The 16,990-nt window shown below is 31.4% G+C and overlaps 2 protein-coding genes across 3 annotated transcripts in view; both read left to right on the forward strand.

Annotated features, from left to right (window-relative positions):
* Window positions 1-16,990, forward strand: part of sNPF-R (short neuropeptide F receptor) — a 249,233-nt gene that overhangs the window by 163,649 nt on the left and 68,594 nt on the right. For both annotated transcript variants that reach the window (XM_088225699.1, XM_088225698.1), the window contains exon 3: window positions 4,167-5,801. In XM_088225699.1, coding sequence (XP_088081825.1) covers window positions 4,471-5,790 — 1,320 coding nt within the window. In that variant the 5' untranslated portion in view covers window positions 4,167-4,470 and the 3' untranslated portion in view covers window positions 5,791-5,801. The remainder of the gene's footprint in view (window positions 1-4,166; window positions 5,802-16,990) is intronic.
* Window positions 9,417-10,234, forward strand: LOC148282051 (uncharacterized). Its single transcript, XM_088225696.1, has one exon. The coding sequence runs from the start codon at window positions 9,473-9,475 to the stop codon at window positions 10,232-10,234; it is 762 nt and encodes a 253-aa protein (XP_088081822.1). The 5' UTR covers window positions 9,417-9,472.

Genomic DNA, 16,990 nt, shown 5'->3' on the forward strand with positions numbered 1-16,990 from the left:
ATAACTCTTTTAAATTAAATTTAATTGTTTGAACCACTTTTTTTCCTTCTTTTTTTGTACTTTCATTAATAACCTTACATATAATTACCATATAATATGGAAACTTCACTGGTCCATTAGAGCTAATTCTAACTGTGTAAAATATAAAACTACGTAACAGTACTGTATGTTTCCTAAATAAAAGAAAATAAAACAGTAAACATGTAAAAAAATATTTCTTTATATTTAACATATTTTTAAACCAAATATTAAATTATTATTAAAATAATTCCTTCCTGTCAATAATCCTTTTGGGTTGCATTATCCTGATTAAAAAACAAGCGAAAGTAACTCAACCAAATTGCCACATTAAAAACCTTCCAGATATAGGAAAATGTATCTAAAAAAGACATAAAAAAATTGTGTAGTATACATTTAACTTTCAAAACGTGAAAATCAGATTTTTCTTTGGTCTCCAAACTTTCGAATTGAGATTTCTCGAAATGGTGTTTTTTTCGGTTAGTGATTTTTGACAGAACGGCGAAGATATTATTTTCTATGCGAACTGTGGGACTATATTTATCGCATCCTTTTTTACCATGATAAGGCTGAAGTTTGCAAAAAAATAATAAGAATATATATTTCTAATAAAAACCTCAATGTGATTCCATTTTTTATATTATGAAAATCGATTTATATTTTTGAGGCCCGCTAAAGGATTAAAGAATAAAACTAGCAAAAAACTTTGAATGGCTTTTCTGCGTAATCAACTAAAACATAGTGAGTTTCATATTTCAACCGAAATGCCAGTAAATTGTTTATTTGAGAAAATATTGTAAGTTAAGTAATAAAAGTTTTTGTAACTTCGTGTTATGTGTATTTAATAAGGGAATACTAAAACGTAATTGAAATATTAATTTAATTTGAGGAATCTTTGAATTAGGACGAATCTAATTTATGTATTTTGATATAAATTGTTTTGTTCTACTCACCCAAACAGTCAAACAAATTGTTTTGTTAGTATTATTTGTTAGTAGAGAAGTCTTGTAGGTTGAAGTTGATTGCAGAAAGTGCTTTCTGATGAGATGTTGATGTTTTCATTTTCGATTTGGTGTTTTAGAAAGCAATCTATGATTAAGCGATTCCGTTTATCTTTAAAAGTAATTTAAATTTTAATATGAGTCGTTTTTAAAATAATTTGGTTCGTTTGAAAGCTCTTATTTATTTATTTATTATTTATTATATATACGGCCTAACCCAATTTCAACAGTTACATGAAGAAACATAAATGCAAGAAACTAAACAAAAAGAACATAAAACTATTAAGCAAAGACAAACAAGGGCAAAACAATAATTGTATACAATATATTCATAAAAACGAAAGACCTAAGACTTCGAGCTAAACCATGCCAATCCAACTTCATCCCACACTGTTTAGTCGCGATGAGATCTACGAAAAGCCGGAAGATCTATCCCTAATAATTCCAAATCGTGTGATGAATTGACTAATCTACACATTCTGGACATTGGGGCATAAAAACCAAAATCGCCCTTAGAAAATTTTATAAATAGCAGATTTTGACTTCTGGTGACACGGTTGGGAACATGAAAAAAAATTGATGGCAACAGAGATGGGACATCACTTAAAGCATTATAAAAATGGTTTTAAATGAGTTATTTCGAAATTGCTTTCATTACTGTTACGGATTCATTATCTTTTTATTCAAGTGTCAAGCCATTCCTTCCTTTGATTTCGGTGGTCCTTGTTTTGAGTCGCAATGTACCTACTCCTCCTTGACGGCGAGTCAAGATAGCAACACGCGCGAACAAACAACGAAACACGTGCCGCGAGCGTAACAGTGATTCGAATCATCAAAACCATACACGAAACGTAAAAAGTGATTTGGGCAAACGAAAACGATGTTTTTCTGGACCAGTGCCACAGGGAGGAAACCGTAAGTCCTTACCCTTTATATTATTCCAGGATTGACACTTTAAAAACACAACGTCAAAAAGTTTACATAAAATCAAACGCTCCCTATTTTCTTCAAACACGCGTATCCCGAGAGGGTAGGCCGTGTTTACAGTCCCGAGGTTGAAGGAATCGAGCATCCAACAATTATTGTAAGAGCTTCAGCGACAATTGTGTTGACAATCTTGATTACCAAATCCATAACAATAAATAGATTTTCTGGAAATGTCTTCGTGCAAAGTGTTTCTTGATAAACGAGGCAATGGTGAACAAGCAGTTATTTTTTCCAAAAAATAGAAACAAAAACTTCCTCACTTCGATCATATTTTAAGCCCCATACGTTAAAAATGAAACAATTTCATCTAGTTGAATACAATTTTTCTCCGTGCATTTAATGGCAGCGTTTGCATCATCCCCAATAATCCAAAAGACAACTGTCTTAGAAGTTTTTCTTTAAGGCGCGTAGACATAATAGAAAGTGAAACTTGCGTTGTGTGAGCCGCATTTAACTGCGTAAAGAGCCACATGCAGCTCGCAAGCCATGGTTTGCCGACCACTGGACTAACTGATCGTCGATTAATAGATTAATCTTTTTCAAAATAGGAATAGTGACCCCTTTGTTATCCGAGGAATGGAAAATTCATATTGATAAACGAAAACTCTAATTGGTAAACGAAACAACAAATTAATTACCAGAATAATTTAATCCTTATACCACATGTGCAACGCCCCAGGTAAAAGCTGGTTATTTTAATAGATAACACAAACTTTGTGACTGTTCATCAAACAATAAAACTAAGTATTTACATTGTGTAAAATTGATAACATTAATTTAATAAGCTAACCGGTTTAGATCGTGACTGTTCCTTTGTCAAGGCTTGAAAATAACCCTAAGTACATGAAATAATCGAAGGACTTTGTCCAAAACATAATTCTCTTTCGCATAAATATTTTTTAAATAATGTCTTTAAATCAGGTATCTTATTTTAAAAAACTCAAATACATTTATTTTTTTTTTATTCATTGTAATTTGGATAAGAACGTATTTCGGAATATTATGGGTAGTAGTAAAAATAAAGTTAGGACTTTTAATATAGGACAGAAAAAAAAATTGTTATGGAAAAATCCTGAAATAATAAAAATCTTGCAAAAGTAAGGTAAAATGAGGGAAGGTTTTCATCCCTTTTGGCTGAATTCCGCTCCTCCTAAAGATGGTATTAAATACTGATATTTTTGAGAAAAGCAAAGAACGAAATTCTAGCTGACTTCAATAAATATCATGAATAATATATTGTATTATAAAAACTTTTCAACGTGTATGAACCGTGGTTTTATTTTATTATTAGATCATTTTATTACATGTATAAGCAATACGAGGATTTAGAGAGTGGATCAAGAGTTTATATATAAATAGTAGCTTAGGTGTAAATATTTTAATTTTTCATATATTTTCTTGTATTAAAAAAATAAATTGATAAATTATTATTTGTATAAACATGTTTATTCTGATCTTTCCGGCTGTTAATTTTTATCTGTTATTCATTGTTTTTATAAATGTAAATAATATTATTAAGTCAGTATAAATATAATCTTCACCAACAAGCTACAAAAAGGGGCTTGGTGGGATTTTAGTTTTAGTAAAAATATAACAACTGAAATTTTTTTTAAATTTGAAAAATGTATAATTATGCTATTAAGTAAAAAAATAATGAGTATTCATTTATTTTACAGCTCTATAAATTTATGAAAGTCAACAGATAGAAGAGTAGATGAAATAACGATAACGAATTTCAAACATAAGCAGAATACTGATTTTTCAGTGTATTACCTGATTACTCAATCCAGACAATGACATGTCATGTCATTAGCCCTGTTAATATCTAATATCTCTTTCGTATTTTCTTCTCAAAAACGTTTTTCCTCTCTGTTGCAATATGTGTCTATCTTTGAATAAATTTATCAGAATAATACAGTTCTGCGTGTGAAATACAACCAGAACCCTGAACAAATATTTAAGAGTCAATGGCTGCTCTCGGGTAAAAGTTCTGAATAAAGAAATCGAGTTGAGATCCCTCTTTAAAAATGTTTTATCTATCTGTTGCAAAATAAAAAAAAATCTTAATAGCTCCTAAGAGAGGAAATCCAGCCTGTCCACAAACGTTTAGATATACTCAAATTATTGTTGATAATAATGTAATTTTTTATTTGTTTTCAGATTCCATGGACCTACTTTCTTTAATCTACCGAGCAGCACGAAATAAAGTTTTTGATTGTTAATCAGTTTTGAAATAAATTCCTTCGTTTTAATTTAATTTAATATCTGTCACCCTAAAAACAATAATTCAAAAACTACTGAATTAAAAATAAATATGCCTAAAACTAATTACAGCTTCAAAAGTGTTTTGATGGATCTAATTGAAAAAATAACATAAAAAATAATTATAACGAACATGTCTAAAATGATCCTAATAAAGAGTTATACATTTCTAAAATAGCTGTTCTAAATTTTCAAATAAGACATGACAGGTACAATGGGGTGGCCGGGAGTGAGTACCCCCTCCCCATACAGCCCCTATCAAGTACTCGGTATCCTGGAAGTAAATACCACATCAGCAACCAATACCAAATATGACAACATAATAGACCACAAGTTTGTCCAAGCCGTGTTCTGTGTTCTGTATACCCTAATATTTGTCCTCGGTGTCTTCGGTAATGTTCTAGTCTGCTATGTGGTTTTCAGAAACAGGGCAATGCAAACTGTAACTAATCTATTTATCACAAATCTTGCCCTCTCTGATATACTATTGTGTCTGTTCGCGGTCCCCTTCACTCCTCTCTACACTTTCCTGGGAAGATGGATATTCGGGAGGTTGCTATGTCACGTAATGTCCTACGCTCAAGGCTGCAGCGTGTATATATCGACTCTCACTCTAACTTCCATAGCCATAGACCGATTCTTTGTCATTATCTACCCATTCCACCCGAGAATGAAGTTGACGACGTGCATATGCATCGTCGTTTTTATATGGACGTTCTCTTTACTGGTCACATTTCCATATGGTTTCTTCATGGAGCTGCAATATGATAACAGCACCAATACAATATTTTGCGAGGAAGCGTGGCCCTCGGAAAAATCCAGAAAAATATTCGGAGCCATGACCACAACGATGCAGTTTCTGCTGCCTTTTCTCATCATTGCCTTCTGTTACACCTGTGTTAGTCTGAAGCTGAACGACCGCGCCAAGGCGAAGCCTGGTAGCAAGAACACCAAGAAAGAAGAGGCGGATAGAGACAGAAAGAGGAGAACTAATCGGATGCTCATAGCTATGGTGTCAATATTTGGAGTTTCGTGGCTTCCTCTTAACCTGATCAATGTATTCTACGATTTTTACATACCGACTGCCAATTGGTCTTTCTATTTTCTCGCTTTTTTCTTGGCTCATTCTGTGGCCATGTCCTCGACGTGTTACAATCCATTTTTGTACGCATGGCTGAATGAAAATTTCCGAAAGGAGTTCAAGCAAGTGCTCCCTTGTTTCGATCCTTCGTTGGGGAGAGGAAACACGCAGACCGGAAGGATGGGGGGATATAAATCTGAGAAGACGTGCAACGGGAACAACGAAACGATCCAAGAGAGTCTGTTACCATCTTCCATGCACAGAATGCCGTCTGTAAAGGGAGACGATAGGAAGGAGAGCAGGGTGGAGGTGGAGCAGGTGGTATTGGCCGTCAGCGCCTCCTACAGTCCCCACGGAGAGGCTGTAAGACTTCATCTCATCAGTGAAGATACGCAAACTGGACACTATCTGACATCGAGGTCACCACCGCCCGTCGTCTAAAATGTATCAAGGTAAGAACCTTCACTCATTTTATTGTTTGGTATTAATTATTAATTTGGCGTTTGCTTCACGAAAACGCAATAAAAACATTGATACCGTTTTGTCATTTTTTAAATTTAATGCGAAGAAAAATAAATGAAAGTCATCTCAATGCGATGATCAATGTAAACAATCTGCTACATGACGATCATTGGTGTACAAAAATGATTTCAAAAATGTATGTCACTCGGCGACTAGTTTATTATATTGTATAAATACTAGCCATTATAATTTATTTTTAAAAGTCGCCACCAGGGTAAATTTTTTCAATAAAATTTAAAACAAAAAGCCAATTGCACGTATTCTGTCAAAAGTTTATTTAAGATTAAGTATAAAGCGTGATTTCTTTAATTTTAATAAAAGATTTTAAGTTTTAGTTATTTCCACAATTTTCATTATTATAAAAAAATAGTTCACAAGAATCGTTATTACTTGTTTACCATTTTTAATATTTTAATGTCCGATGTAGCATATTTTCCAAATAAAGTCAAATATGAAATTAGAACTGAAAAAAAAAATCATTATTTTTCCTAGTACAACATCAGTAGTATTGCATTGCAGCATTACCCAGTATTGCATTAAAAAAATACATAAAAATAGGTTTTAGTTAGAGTTAGAAAAATTAGGCATTGAAGAGTTAAACTTGTTCAAATAATGTTATGTATAAATGTTTTAAAAGCTAACTAAAATGAAACGAGTTAAATTACGATGCATTGACATAAGTGAACATGAGTTTTTGTATGCCAAATAAGTATTTCGTGTGTCCAATTTCATTGAAAAATGAAAATAAAAATATAAATGCTTCAAAACAAAATTATATTATTGGGCGTTAACATAAATTTTGTCCGTTTTCTTTCCAAATGAAGACAGCAACGAATGCAACAAAAAAAAGTACAACAAATTGGTCAATAATGTATTCTCGTTCATTGTTTAACAACAAACTAATCAATAATTCATAGCATCTTCATCGTATATTGCACAGATATCGCGAGAAGCTTTATTTCCTCGATTAAACTCGAATAGAACGAGATATCAAAAAGGCTCACTTTCGTCTATTTGAAATAGTATTTTGAAGGCTTGTTATCAAATTAATTAACACATGTTATATCAAGTAACTACGTCATCAAAGGCAAGATTTATTTTTTAATAATTTATAATATTTATACTACTTATATTAACTTTTTAATTTCACTTTTTTGTAGTAGTAAAACATTAAAAAATGTATTTTCTGTTATTTATGAGGAGTAAATAAAGAAGACTCGAGGGAATTGTAAAATTGTTATATTCACAATCGCTCATAACAAGAAACTAAATAATAAGAAACATAAAAAATACATTTAAAATACAGCTCCATTATCACACTACTGAGCTATTTTACCGTACAATTTTGCAACAAATCCTTGTTTGCCATAAAAAGGCTTATTTTTTAGAGAACTCATTATTTACTGCAGTATACTCATAAAGTTATCTCATTGATATTCATTGAGTTATAAATTACTTCAAAATATTCTTGATGAATTCATACGAATATATTACGTTTTTGCATATTTATTGAATATCAAAAAGCTTGAGATTCTCTCGGACAAATTAATATACAAGTAAAGAAAAAAATCATCTCGCAATTTAAAAATAAAAAAGGATTTGAAAAATTATATTTTCTTATTTAATTAAAATATTTGTGACGAACAGTAAGTCACTCAAAAATATGATTCATTCTATCAAATCATTTTCGGCGGCGATTATTTATTAAAGCCAGATTTCTATTATTTTTTGCTATCTGTTATTTTGATTCGGTTATTCAACCACCCGTGATATTACATATTATATTGAGAACGTATTCTGATATTATTTCATTTTTATTTTTCCAATATAAGATATAATATTAGGTATTTTCTTAAACATCATTAAACTTTAATTTGAAATAAAAGAATCTAATATTTATTGAAAAAAAATTCTCTAATTTTTCTTGAAATATATTTTCTCCCTGGATTATGGCAATGGTTTTTAGAACAATATATTTACCATTCGTGGGTCTCTATTTGTAATTTTTTTTTCTTTAATTATTGTTTTATTTTGAGAACAAAAACCATATATTTTTCATTTTAATATCTTTTTAATCTATTTATTAAAACAATAAAATAGAATACATCATATTTGTATCCACCACCTTTGATAAAAAGCAATATAATGTAATTGCTCCAAAAATAAATAATGATTTATTGCCAAATATAAAAGACTCAATGCACAACAAATTTGAAAATAAAAATAACTGCACATTTAAATAGTGTAGATAGATTTTTTGAAAAATATACGTAAAACAAAACACCTAGTATTTTATATAATTGGTACACATATTATTTACATTTTTATGTATTTCAATACTTTATATTTGTTTTTTATTATATATTATGCCATATTATTTATGTTGAAGTAACATGTATTCTTGGCACATATATTTGTATAATAACGATTTTAAATTTCTTACATTTGATTAGCTAGGCATTTATAATTAAATAGTTTTAGTTTTTCTTTTTTATGTTATTGTTTTATTAGTATAGGACTACTTATGCTCTAAAGATAGAAAATCTTCATCTTAGAACAGGCTGAGCCATGTTAGATGGAGACTATCATAAACAGAGAACACTCCGTTTTCATTTCACATTAATTATTTTTATACAGATTCCCTGTTATTAAGTATGTAAACTAATTTTTTGCAATAAAATAAAAAATATAAAAATTGCATTGTTGTTTCCGGAAAGCCAAGGTATGTCTACGGGTCACATTATAATTATTTTTTATAAAAGGTAAGTACAGAGTTTAATAAAAAATAAAGAAAATATATTTGTACACACTTAAGATTTACAGTCATACAAAATAAGTACTAAAAACAACAATTTTTTAACATAAAAAGACCAATTAAGTTTTCATAAATTAAAAAGATATAAACATTAAATGTGACAAAAAATCAAAAATAAATAAGAATTTTAAGTGAAAAAAGGATAATTGTTGACATTTGCGTTTTCCATGGAGGTAATAAATTAAAATAAATAAAAATACCGAATGTACACTTCGAGCCATCCACGCACACACATGAACGCACATATAAAACATACACAAACATATACATTACATGCGGCACACATACATAGCATAAACCGCTCAAGATGTACATTCAGCAACTATCCCAAATAATCGACCCCATGAAGAAATTTTCTGTACAAATGCAACGTGCAGTTAAAAATGTCTACATCAATACTGAGTCCGTTATAATTTCTACAGGTACGTCTAATGAATGAATTCGAGGTATAATTGTTTTTACAAGTTGGTACATAAAAAAGGGAATTTAATCTAGTATAGCGAAGAGGACAACGGGAACCAATATTTTGTAAAAGATACGGCGAATCAACTATGTTATTGAGAATTTTGAAAAGAAAAATTAAATCATATCTAAGGCGCCTTTTTTGTAGTGATTCTATATTAAAATTGATCAAAGATGTTCCGTTTTTCAAGCTTCAAGCGTATGTCGGTAGATTATTAACTCCGATAGAAATATTAATATTTTTTCTCTATAATAAGTTTGCCGATGCAATAAGTGATTAAAATAACTACACAGCACAAATCACACTTACAATTAACAAAAGTAATGGCTGAAAGTGATAAATTACGTGAAATTTCAAATATTTTCGAAAAGAGAATGTCAAGTTTTGAGGATAAACTTCTGCAAGCCAAAACTGAAGTCTCCGGAAAATCTAGTGCTGGTAATGTGTCAGTGATAGATAAAATATTAAATGACTTTAAAAGCTTCCGAATGAAGATGTTGGAAACGTTGAGCTCACTCCGAGCGAGAGTCGACAGTCTGGAGCTGCGCGTGGATGTTTTGGAGGCAGCCGCCAGAAACAACGTTCTGCTGCTTCACGGGGCCGATGAACAGGATTCATCTCCGATTGATGTGATTAAAAAAGTCTTATTGGACATCGGATGCACACCAAAAACTATCGCGGCCGTCGAATTCGCACACAGAGTCGGTAAGAAATCTAATAATGGGGATCGACCGAGACCTATTCTAATACATTTCTCAGATGTCGGGACAAAAAGACATGTGTGGGTTCTGAAAAGGAAATTGAAAGGTACAAAATTTCTTTTAACCGAATATCTCACACCGCTGAGACACAAAATATTTTCAGAAGCACGTAAGAGTTTTGGGCCTGATTCTTGTTGGACAAGAGACGGTAAAGTTATTATTCACATGCCAGATGGATCCTTCAAGAATATATGTACCATGGAACAGCTTCAACTAGCGGCAGAATCTTGCAAAACCACTGCCACTACTCAAGATTACTCCCGTAGCACAGGATCTTCAAACAGCAAGAAAAGAGATCTTCGACCTAGAACGGTTGCTAAATAAATGGAATTTAATCACATACTTGCTTTTAAACTTATTAATCATGTTTATTTACTTGTTTTAAAACTTCACTGTAATCGCTGTTATTTCTTTTTATATTATGGTAAACGAGATGCGACTTAATGTTAGGTTATGTTTAGCTTACTTCTTTGTATACCCACTGTATCTGCAGCTGTAGTTTGTATACCTAGATATTACATGTATAAATAGAAATTCAAAATTCTATGTTCTAGTACCATAGACCATAATCTATTACCATAGACTACTTTGTTCTGGTTTAGTGTCGATAATAAGAACATCAATTTGATCACTGATTGGTTACTCACTGCGCATACTCTATACATAATATTATCACTGATTGGCCACATAATAGTAAATATATATCTAAATAACATATACCATGTCGCTTGCAAAATGTAAACAAGCAAGTAGGTGTCAAAATAGTGTCAATTAAATATCCATTTGAATGTAAAAATTAGTAATTACTTATGACTATAGACTTACATTTCACGTCATATTAAATCTCTTCTTTACGTATTTTTCTTTATAATTTTTTTTTTCTTATAATAAATTTTATACGACACTTACAAAATAGTTACCATAATATTATTTTGCAATTATTAAGTTTACTGTTAATTTAATAAACTTTTCAAACTTAGTTCCAGGAATTTTAATTATCAGTGCGTAATATTAACTTATTATACTATACCTAGCGAACTTAACTCCGCTAACCAAGTCATTTCAATTGATAAACCTACATAATATTGTCTCTATTAGGTTATTTTTCCTTGTTAATAACAAATATACGCTATGGGTTTTGAAAGAACGTTTTATTAAAAGATCTGTTCTTTGTATTTTATAATATTTTCTTTTATTTATTCATTTATGTAAGCTAAAACTTGTTTTTTTTATTTTTTTATTTCGTTTTTTCTCTTTCTTATGACTATAAGTAAGAGATAGAAGTTGTTTATTATTTATATTCCACTTTTTCGTTTCATGCATTTTCTATAATCTTTATTTATTAACAGCAATTCACATTTAAAATGATCTTTTAATGTTGTTGTTACTTCCATACATTTTCTATAATCTTTATTTATTATACTAACAGCAATTCACATTTGAAATGATCTTTTAGTGTTGTTGTTACTTCTACAATATTAAAGTCAGTTTCCTTTATGTTTATTTAATCAGTTTATTTCTTTTGTGTTCTTTAAAACCTTGTGTTTTAGTAATATATATTTATTTCTGTTTTAATATCTTAAACATATACTCGAATATTGCTATTGCCTTAGGTTTTCTTTGTATTTTTTTTAAAATATATTTTTTATCGTGAACTCTTTATTGTAACTCTTTATTGTAATCTTCCAACTGACGCATAAAATGAAGTGCTGTGTTGTTAAAACACATTGAATTATTTTATATTTATATACTTTGTAACCTAATTAACTTAGTTGTAGCTACTTACTTAAGTTCGTGCTATTATTCAATGTCCTCCACGTCTTCCTGTGAATCTTTCCACTCTATTACCGAATCCCTCCCTGAAACTTCTCTCTCCTCCTATCACTCTGATGTTACTGAATCAGACACAGAGGAAGTGTCTGGTCTCCATGATATACTCTTGAATAACTTTTCATGCTATCCTAAAGACTTTCATGTATGTCATATAAACGCTCAAAGTATACCAGCTCATTACTCCGATTTTCTATCAACATTTGCGGATTTGTCAACACATGCCATTCTGGTCAGCGAAACATGGCTAAAACCATCACTACCATCAACTTTGTATCCTTTACATGGATATCGACTTATCCGCAATGATCAAACTAATCGAAGGGGCGGTGGAGTATGTATATATCTGCGTGAAGAAATAAATTATTCACTTGTAAAACAATCTGGAACCAGTGGTGGGCATCCTGAATATCTGTTTTTAAAGATTAATTTCAAATACCATGATATGATGATTGGTGTGGTATATTGTCCCCCTGATATTAACTATTTTTCTGAGATGGAAACATTGCTGGAAAGCACGGTAGGTGATTTTCACTCAGTTATTCTTATGGGTGACTTTAATACTTGTCTTTTAAAACAAGACTCCAGATGCCAACGTTTGAGAGATATTATTAAGTTCAGTCAACCTATCTTTGCTACCTTTAGATCCTACTCATCACACTCAAGTTTCTCATACTCTTTTAGATCTTATTATAACTTCCATGCCTGACAAAGTCTCTAATTATGGACAGTTGACCGCTTCCGGATTTTCTCATCATGAATTATTATTTATTAACTACAAGATCAAATGTCTCAAAAGACTTCCTGTCACATTTCTTGCCAGAAACTTTAGAAGCGTTAATAAGGAATCACTTGAACTTGATGCCATGAGTTTAAACTGGTCAGTTATTAATAATCTAGAGACCATTGATGAAAAAGTTGAAACTTTCAACAGAATGATTACTGGTCTGTTTGACATTCATGCTCCTATGAGATCTGTAAAACTTAAATATCCACCCACCCCTTGGCTTACCAGTGACATTATTCAACTAATGGCGAAACGTGACAAAGCAAAGTCTAAACTTAAGTCAAATGCTTCATCTCAAAAATGGGAAGCCTTCAGAGTCCTGCGAAATCGTTGCAACCAATTGTGTAGAAATGCCAGAAGGAAATATATCCTCACAAACTTAAATCAAAACTCTACTAGTAAATCCTGGTCGTTTTTAAAATCTCTTGGCGCCGGTAAACCTAAGATAACATTATCTTCAACTGTCAAACTAGACGATCTTAATACTCACTTTGCTACACCTCCACTAATACTGGATGTCAGCACTAAATCCGACACTCTCCGACGTTTAAGTATGGCAGCTTCTTACAATTATCCACCGTTTTTATTTTCTTCCGTTCAAGAAACTGATATTCAACGTATTTTACTTTCTATAAAAACAAAATCTATGGGCAGTGATCAGCTGAGTATGAGATTGATACACTTTATTTTTCCGATTATCTTACCGGTTATTACTCATATTATAAACTTTTCTTTAAATACTGGAGATTTTCCTGAAGCTTGGAAAAAAGCATTTATTATACCACTTCCCAAAATTTCTTTACCAGTTTCTGTCAAAGATTACAGACCTATATCTATTCTTCCAATTTTTTCCAAAGTCATTGAACGAGTTGTATATAATCAGCTAAATAATTATCTATTGTCAAATAATCTTCTTGATCCCAATCAATCAGGTTTTCGTGCGGGCCATAGTACAACTACCGCTTTAATCAAGGTTACAGATGACATTAGATACGCAATGAATAACAAAATGATAACCTTGATAACATTACTCGACTTCAGTAGCGCTTTCAACTCTGTGGATTTCGATCTTTTGTTGGCTAGACTTAAAACACTAAATATGACACAACCGGTTATAAAATGGTTCGGATCGTATTTACGAGCTAGACAACAGTGCATCAAAACACCAGATCATCAATCGGAATGGGTCGATATTGCCGCTGGAGTACCTCAAGGTGGAGTTTTATCACCATTACTATTTTCCCTGTTTATTAATCCGATTGCAGATTGTCTCAATTGTTCATATCATCTCTATGCAGATGATTTACAATTATATCTTCATTGCAGACCTGAAAACACCAGCAAAACAATAGAATCGATGTCTAAAACACTAAATTGCGTGTCAACATGGACAAAAGAGTATGGTTTACTAATAAACCCGTCTAAAACACAAATTATGTTTGCAGGTAGTCAAAGATTGCTTAGTAAGCTAGACATACCTTCACTTAATCCTCTTATTGTCAATGGTACCAATATTCAGTACAGGAAATCCGTAAAAAATCTAGGAGTACTAATGGATGAACATCTCTGCTGGCGAGCTCATACTAATGAATTAAGCCGAAAAATATTTTTCAGTCTACACTCACTTAGAAGGTTGCAAAAATTCTTACCCATTAGTACTAAATGCACCCTTGTACAAGCATTACTACTACCCATTCTAGATTACGCTGATGTTTCCATGACTGATTTAAGCTGTGAGCAACTCGATAAACTTGAACGACTTCAGAATACATGCATAAGGTACATTTTTGGTCTTAGGAAATATGACCACATTTCTGATTATCGTAGGCAACTGAAATGGCTCAAAATTAGACAGCGGAGAGACTATCACTCCCTCTCACTTCTGTTCAATGTACTTCATAGTCCTAACGCTCCTATATACCTGTGTGAAAAATTTCAACGCTTATCAGTTCATGGTTTACCTCTTCGTTCTCATTCTCAAGGCACTCTCTTAATACCCATACACAATTCCTCTTTCTTCTCTAACTCATATAGTGTCCATGCGGCTCGACTGTGGAATCATCTCCCACCCACCATCAAAGATGTTACTACATTATCTCTGTTTAAATCACGTCTGAAGAAACATCTCCTTTCTCTTCCTTAATCTCTCCTCCTTTCCTTTTTCCTCTTTCCGGTTTTTTTTCTTTTTCCCATTGAGTAATAGTTTTGATTTAAGGTAATTTATAAACAAATACGTTTATTTCTATTTTTATATATTTTTCACTTTTTAATCTTTTTTTTTTTTTTTTTTCTATTGAATATGTTCTGTAACTTGAATTATAAAAATAAAACTTTTATTTTATTGGTTGGTTGGAAGAAATTGCCATTTGGCAATAAGCCCGCCAATGTACAAATAACATTATGTACAAAAAGTTAAATAAATAAATAAAAAATAAAAAAAAAGATGCGCCGTAATCATTTTCGATGTTACCAAAACGATTAGTTTTATATCACCCGTCGATGGGAGGAGTGCTCTCCCAAAACTATAGTTGTGTTATTGTAAAATAATAAAATTGTGTAACACTGATAACAAAGTTTTATTTTCATAATAATTTAAAATGAAGTGTTACGTAGTGAATGCTGATTCAATTTTAAAAAAAATATATTTATTTACTGGTATTTAATTTAAATATTAAATATGTGCACATTTTTGATGGTATATAAAACAGTTCGTAGACAAAATATGTATTTAATTTATAAAATTTATTTTTATCTCACTTCTATCCCCAGCATATCAGCAGCAATTTGTAATATACATAACGACAAGAGGATCATTTTACACTTCAAGTGCTAGTCAAGGAACTAACTGAAATATTGCGGCGAAAACCACATATTAAATCACTAATCGAACCCGGACTTTAGATATGGCAGACAAATACAGTAACCGGTACGCTAAATGTCCACTCGATTTCATTTTCCAATATTTTTACCTGAGAGTAGAGAGCCCTCGTGTTGAAAATACTTGTTTAGGTTCTATTTCAGGCTGAGGACTTTATTGATTAAACCGCCCAGCCACCAGGGGCGAACCGTGTATAGAAGCGATTATGCACAGCTTACCATTATATTTGACTAACCATAATAATGTTTTACAGTAACTTTATTTACAGAAAAACAAATAAATAATTACCATTTATTAAAAATCATTTCCACCGTTTGTATTTTTATCCTAATATAAATATAAATTTTAATAAAGCGCGCTCAGCGTCTGCGGTGAGCCAAGAAACTAGCCGATTATTCCAGCTTATTTTTTTACATAAATAAATATACTATATTTCGAATGTCTTAGCCCCGGTGCGGGTTTTTTCTCCTAGAACCAACTTGCAGATTACGCAAATTATTTGAAGATTCTTGATTTGGAAAACAGTATTTCAAACATTGTTTCTTAAGGACTATTTTTCTTTGAGATGGTACTTTTGACAAAAGACCATAATTACTTTCATGCGTCATATTGTAGGACATATAGCACTCCATGCGGCCGTTTTTAGCACTAGTAATTACTTGAACAATGCGGTCAGTTGACATTTCAATTGAATACCTAATATCGACTGACTTCTTAGTGATCATTTTTATGTATTTTTTAATGAATGGATAATTTATGAATATAATATAATATATCACGAAGTTACATCCTTTGAGTTAATTTCATAGATGAGAGTTGTTGTATCACACAAAACCACAGAAAAATATCAGTTTATAGTATTTATTACTTACATTATATTATGTACCTTCTATGTAGGTACAAATATATGATATTTTGTATAGCTTACCTGTAAATAAAATCACCATTCGCCACTGCCAGCCATGGGAATGTTACTTGTATTAAGGGTAAAGAAACTTGTTTTCAAACACCAAAAAAAATGAAAATCAAATCACATTCCTAATAAATTGAAAACCTTTTATGCGCTACCTGCCCCGTTTTAACGTTTCCGAGATCAACAGCTGTCCACGTTATGATGAATTTTCTCAAGATGTTACTCACTTGTTGATGCTTTGCCCTGTTTTCAGCGTAGAAAGATATATTCTAGAAGCGCGATGCAGAAGTGTTGGTGAAAATTTAATACACATGCATTCAGTAATAAGTAAAAATAACTTATCGCAAGAGGTATCTTTGTATCTTATATGCTTAGAAAACAATTGGTTATAAGGACTATAAATGATAACAGGACACTAAATTCCGTGATCTCTTTAAATGAAACGAAAGGTCTAATGATGTCTATCAATATTCTGGCTTCTTCTGAATAAGTTTTCTGTTGTTTATCTTCATTAAGTAAATGCGGAGAAGTTTATATAACGGTCCACAGCCAAAGTTCCCTCCCTTTCCCAATCCTACTCGGATGAAGATTGCCAGACATCAAAACCCACTTGTAAAACATAAACCTTGTACATTATAAGCAAGATTAATATTACTGCAACTACCACTTAAA

The sequence above is a fragment of the Micrasema longulum genome, unplaced genomic scaffold, assembly GCF_059751315.1.
Source record: "Micrasema longulum isolate JH-2025_06_02 unplaced genomic scaffold, ASM5975131v1 h1tg000382l, whole genome shotgun sequence".
Taxonomy (NCBI): Eukaryota; Metazoa; Arthropoda; class Insecta; order Trichoptera; family Brachycentridae; genus Micrasema; species Micrasema longulum.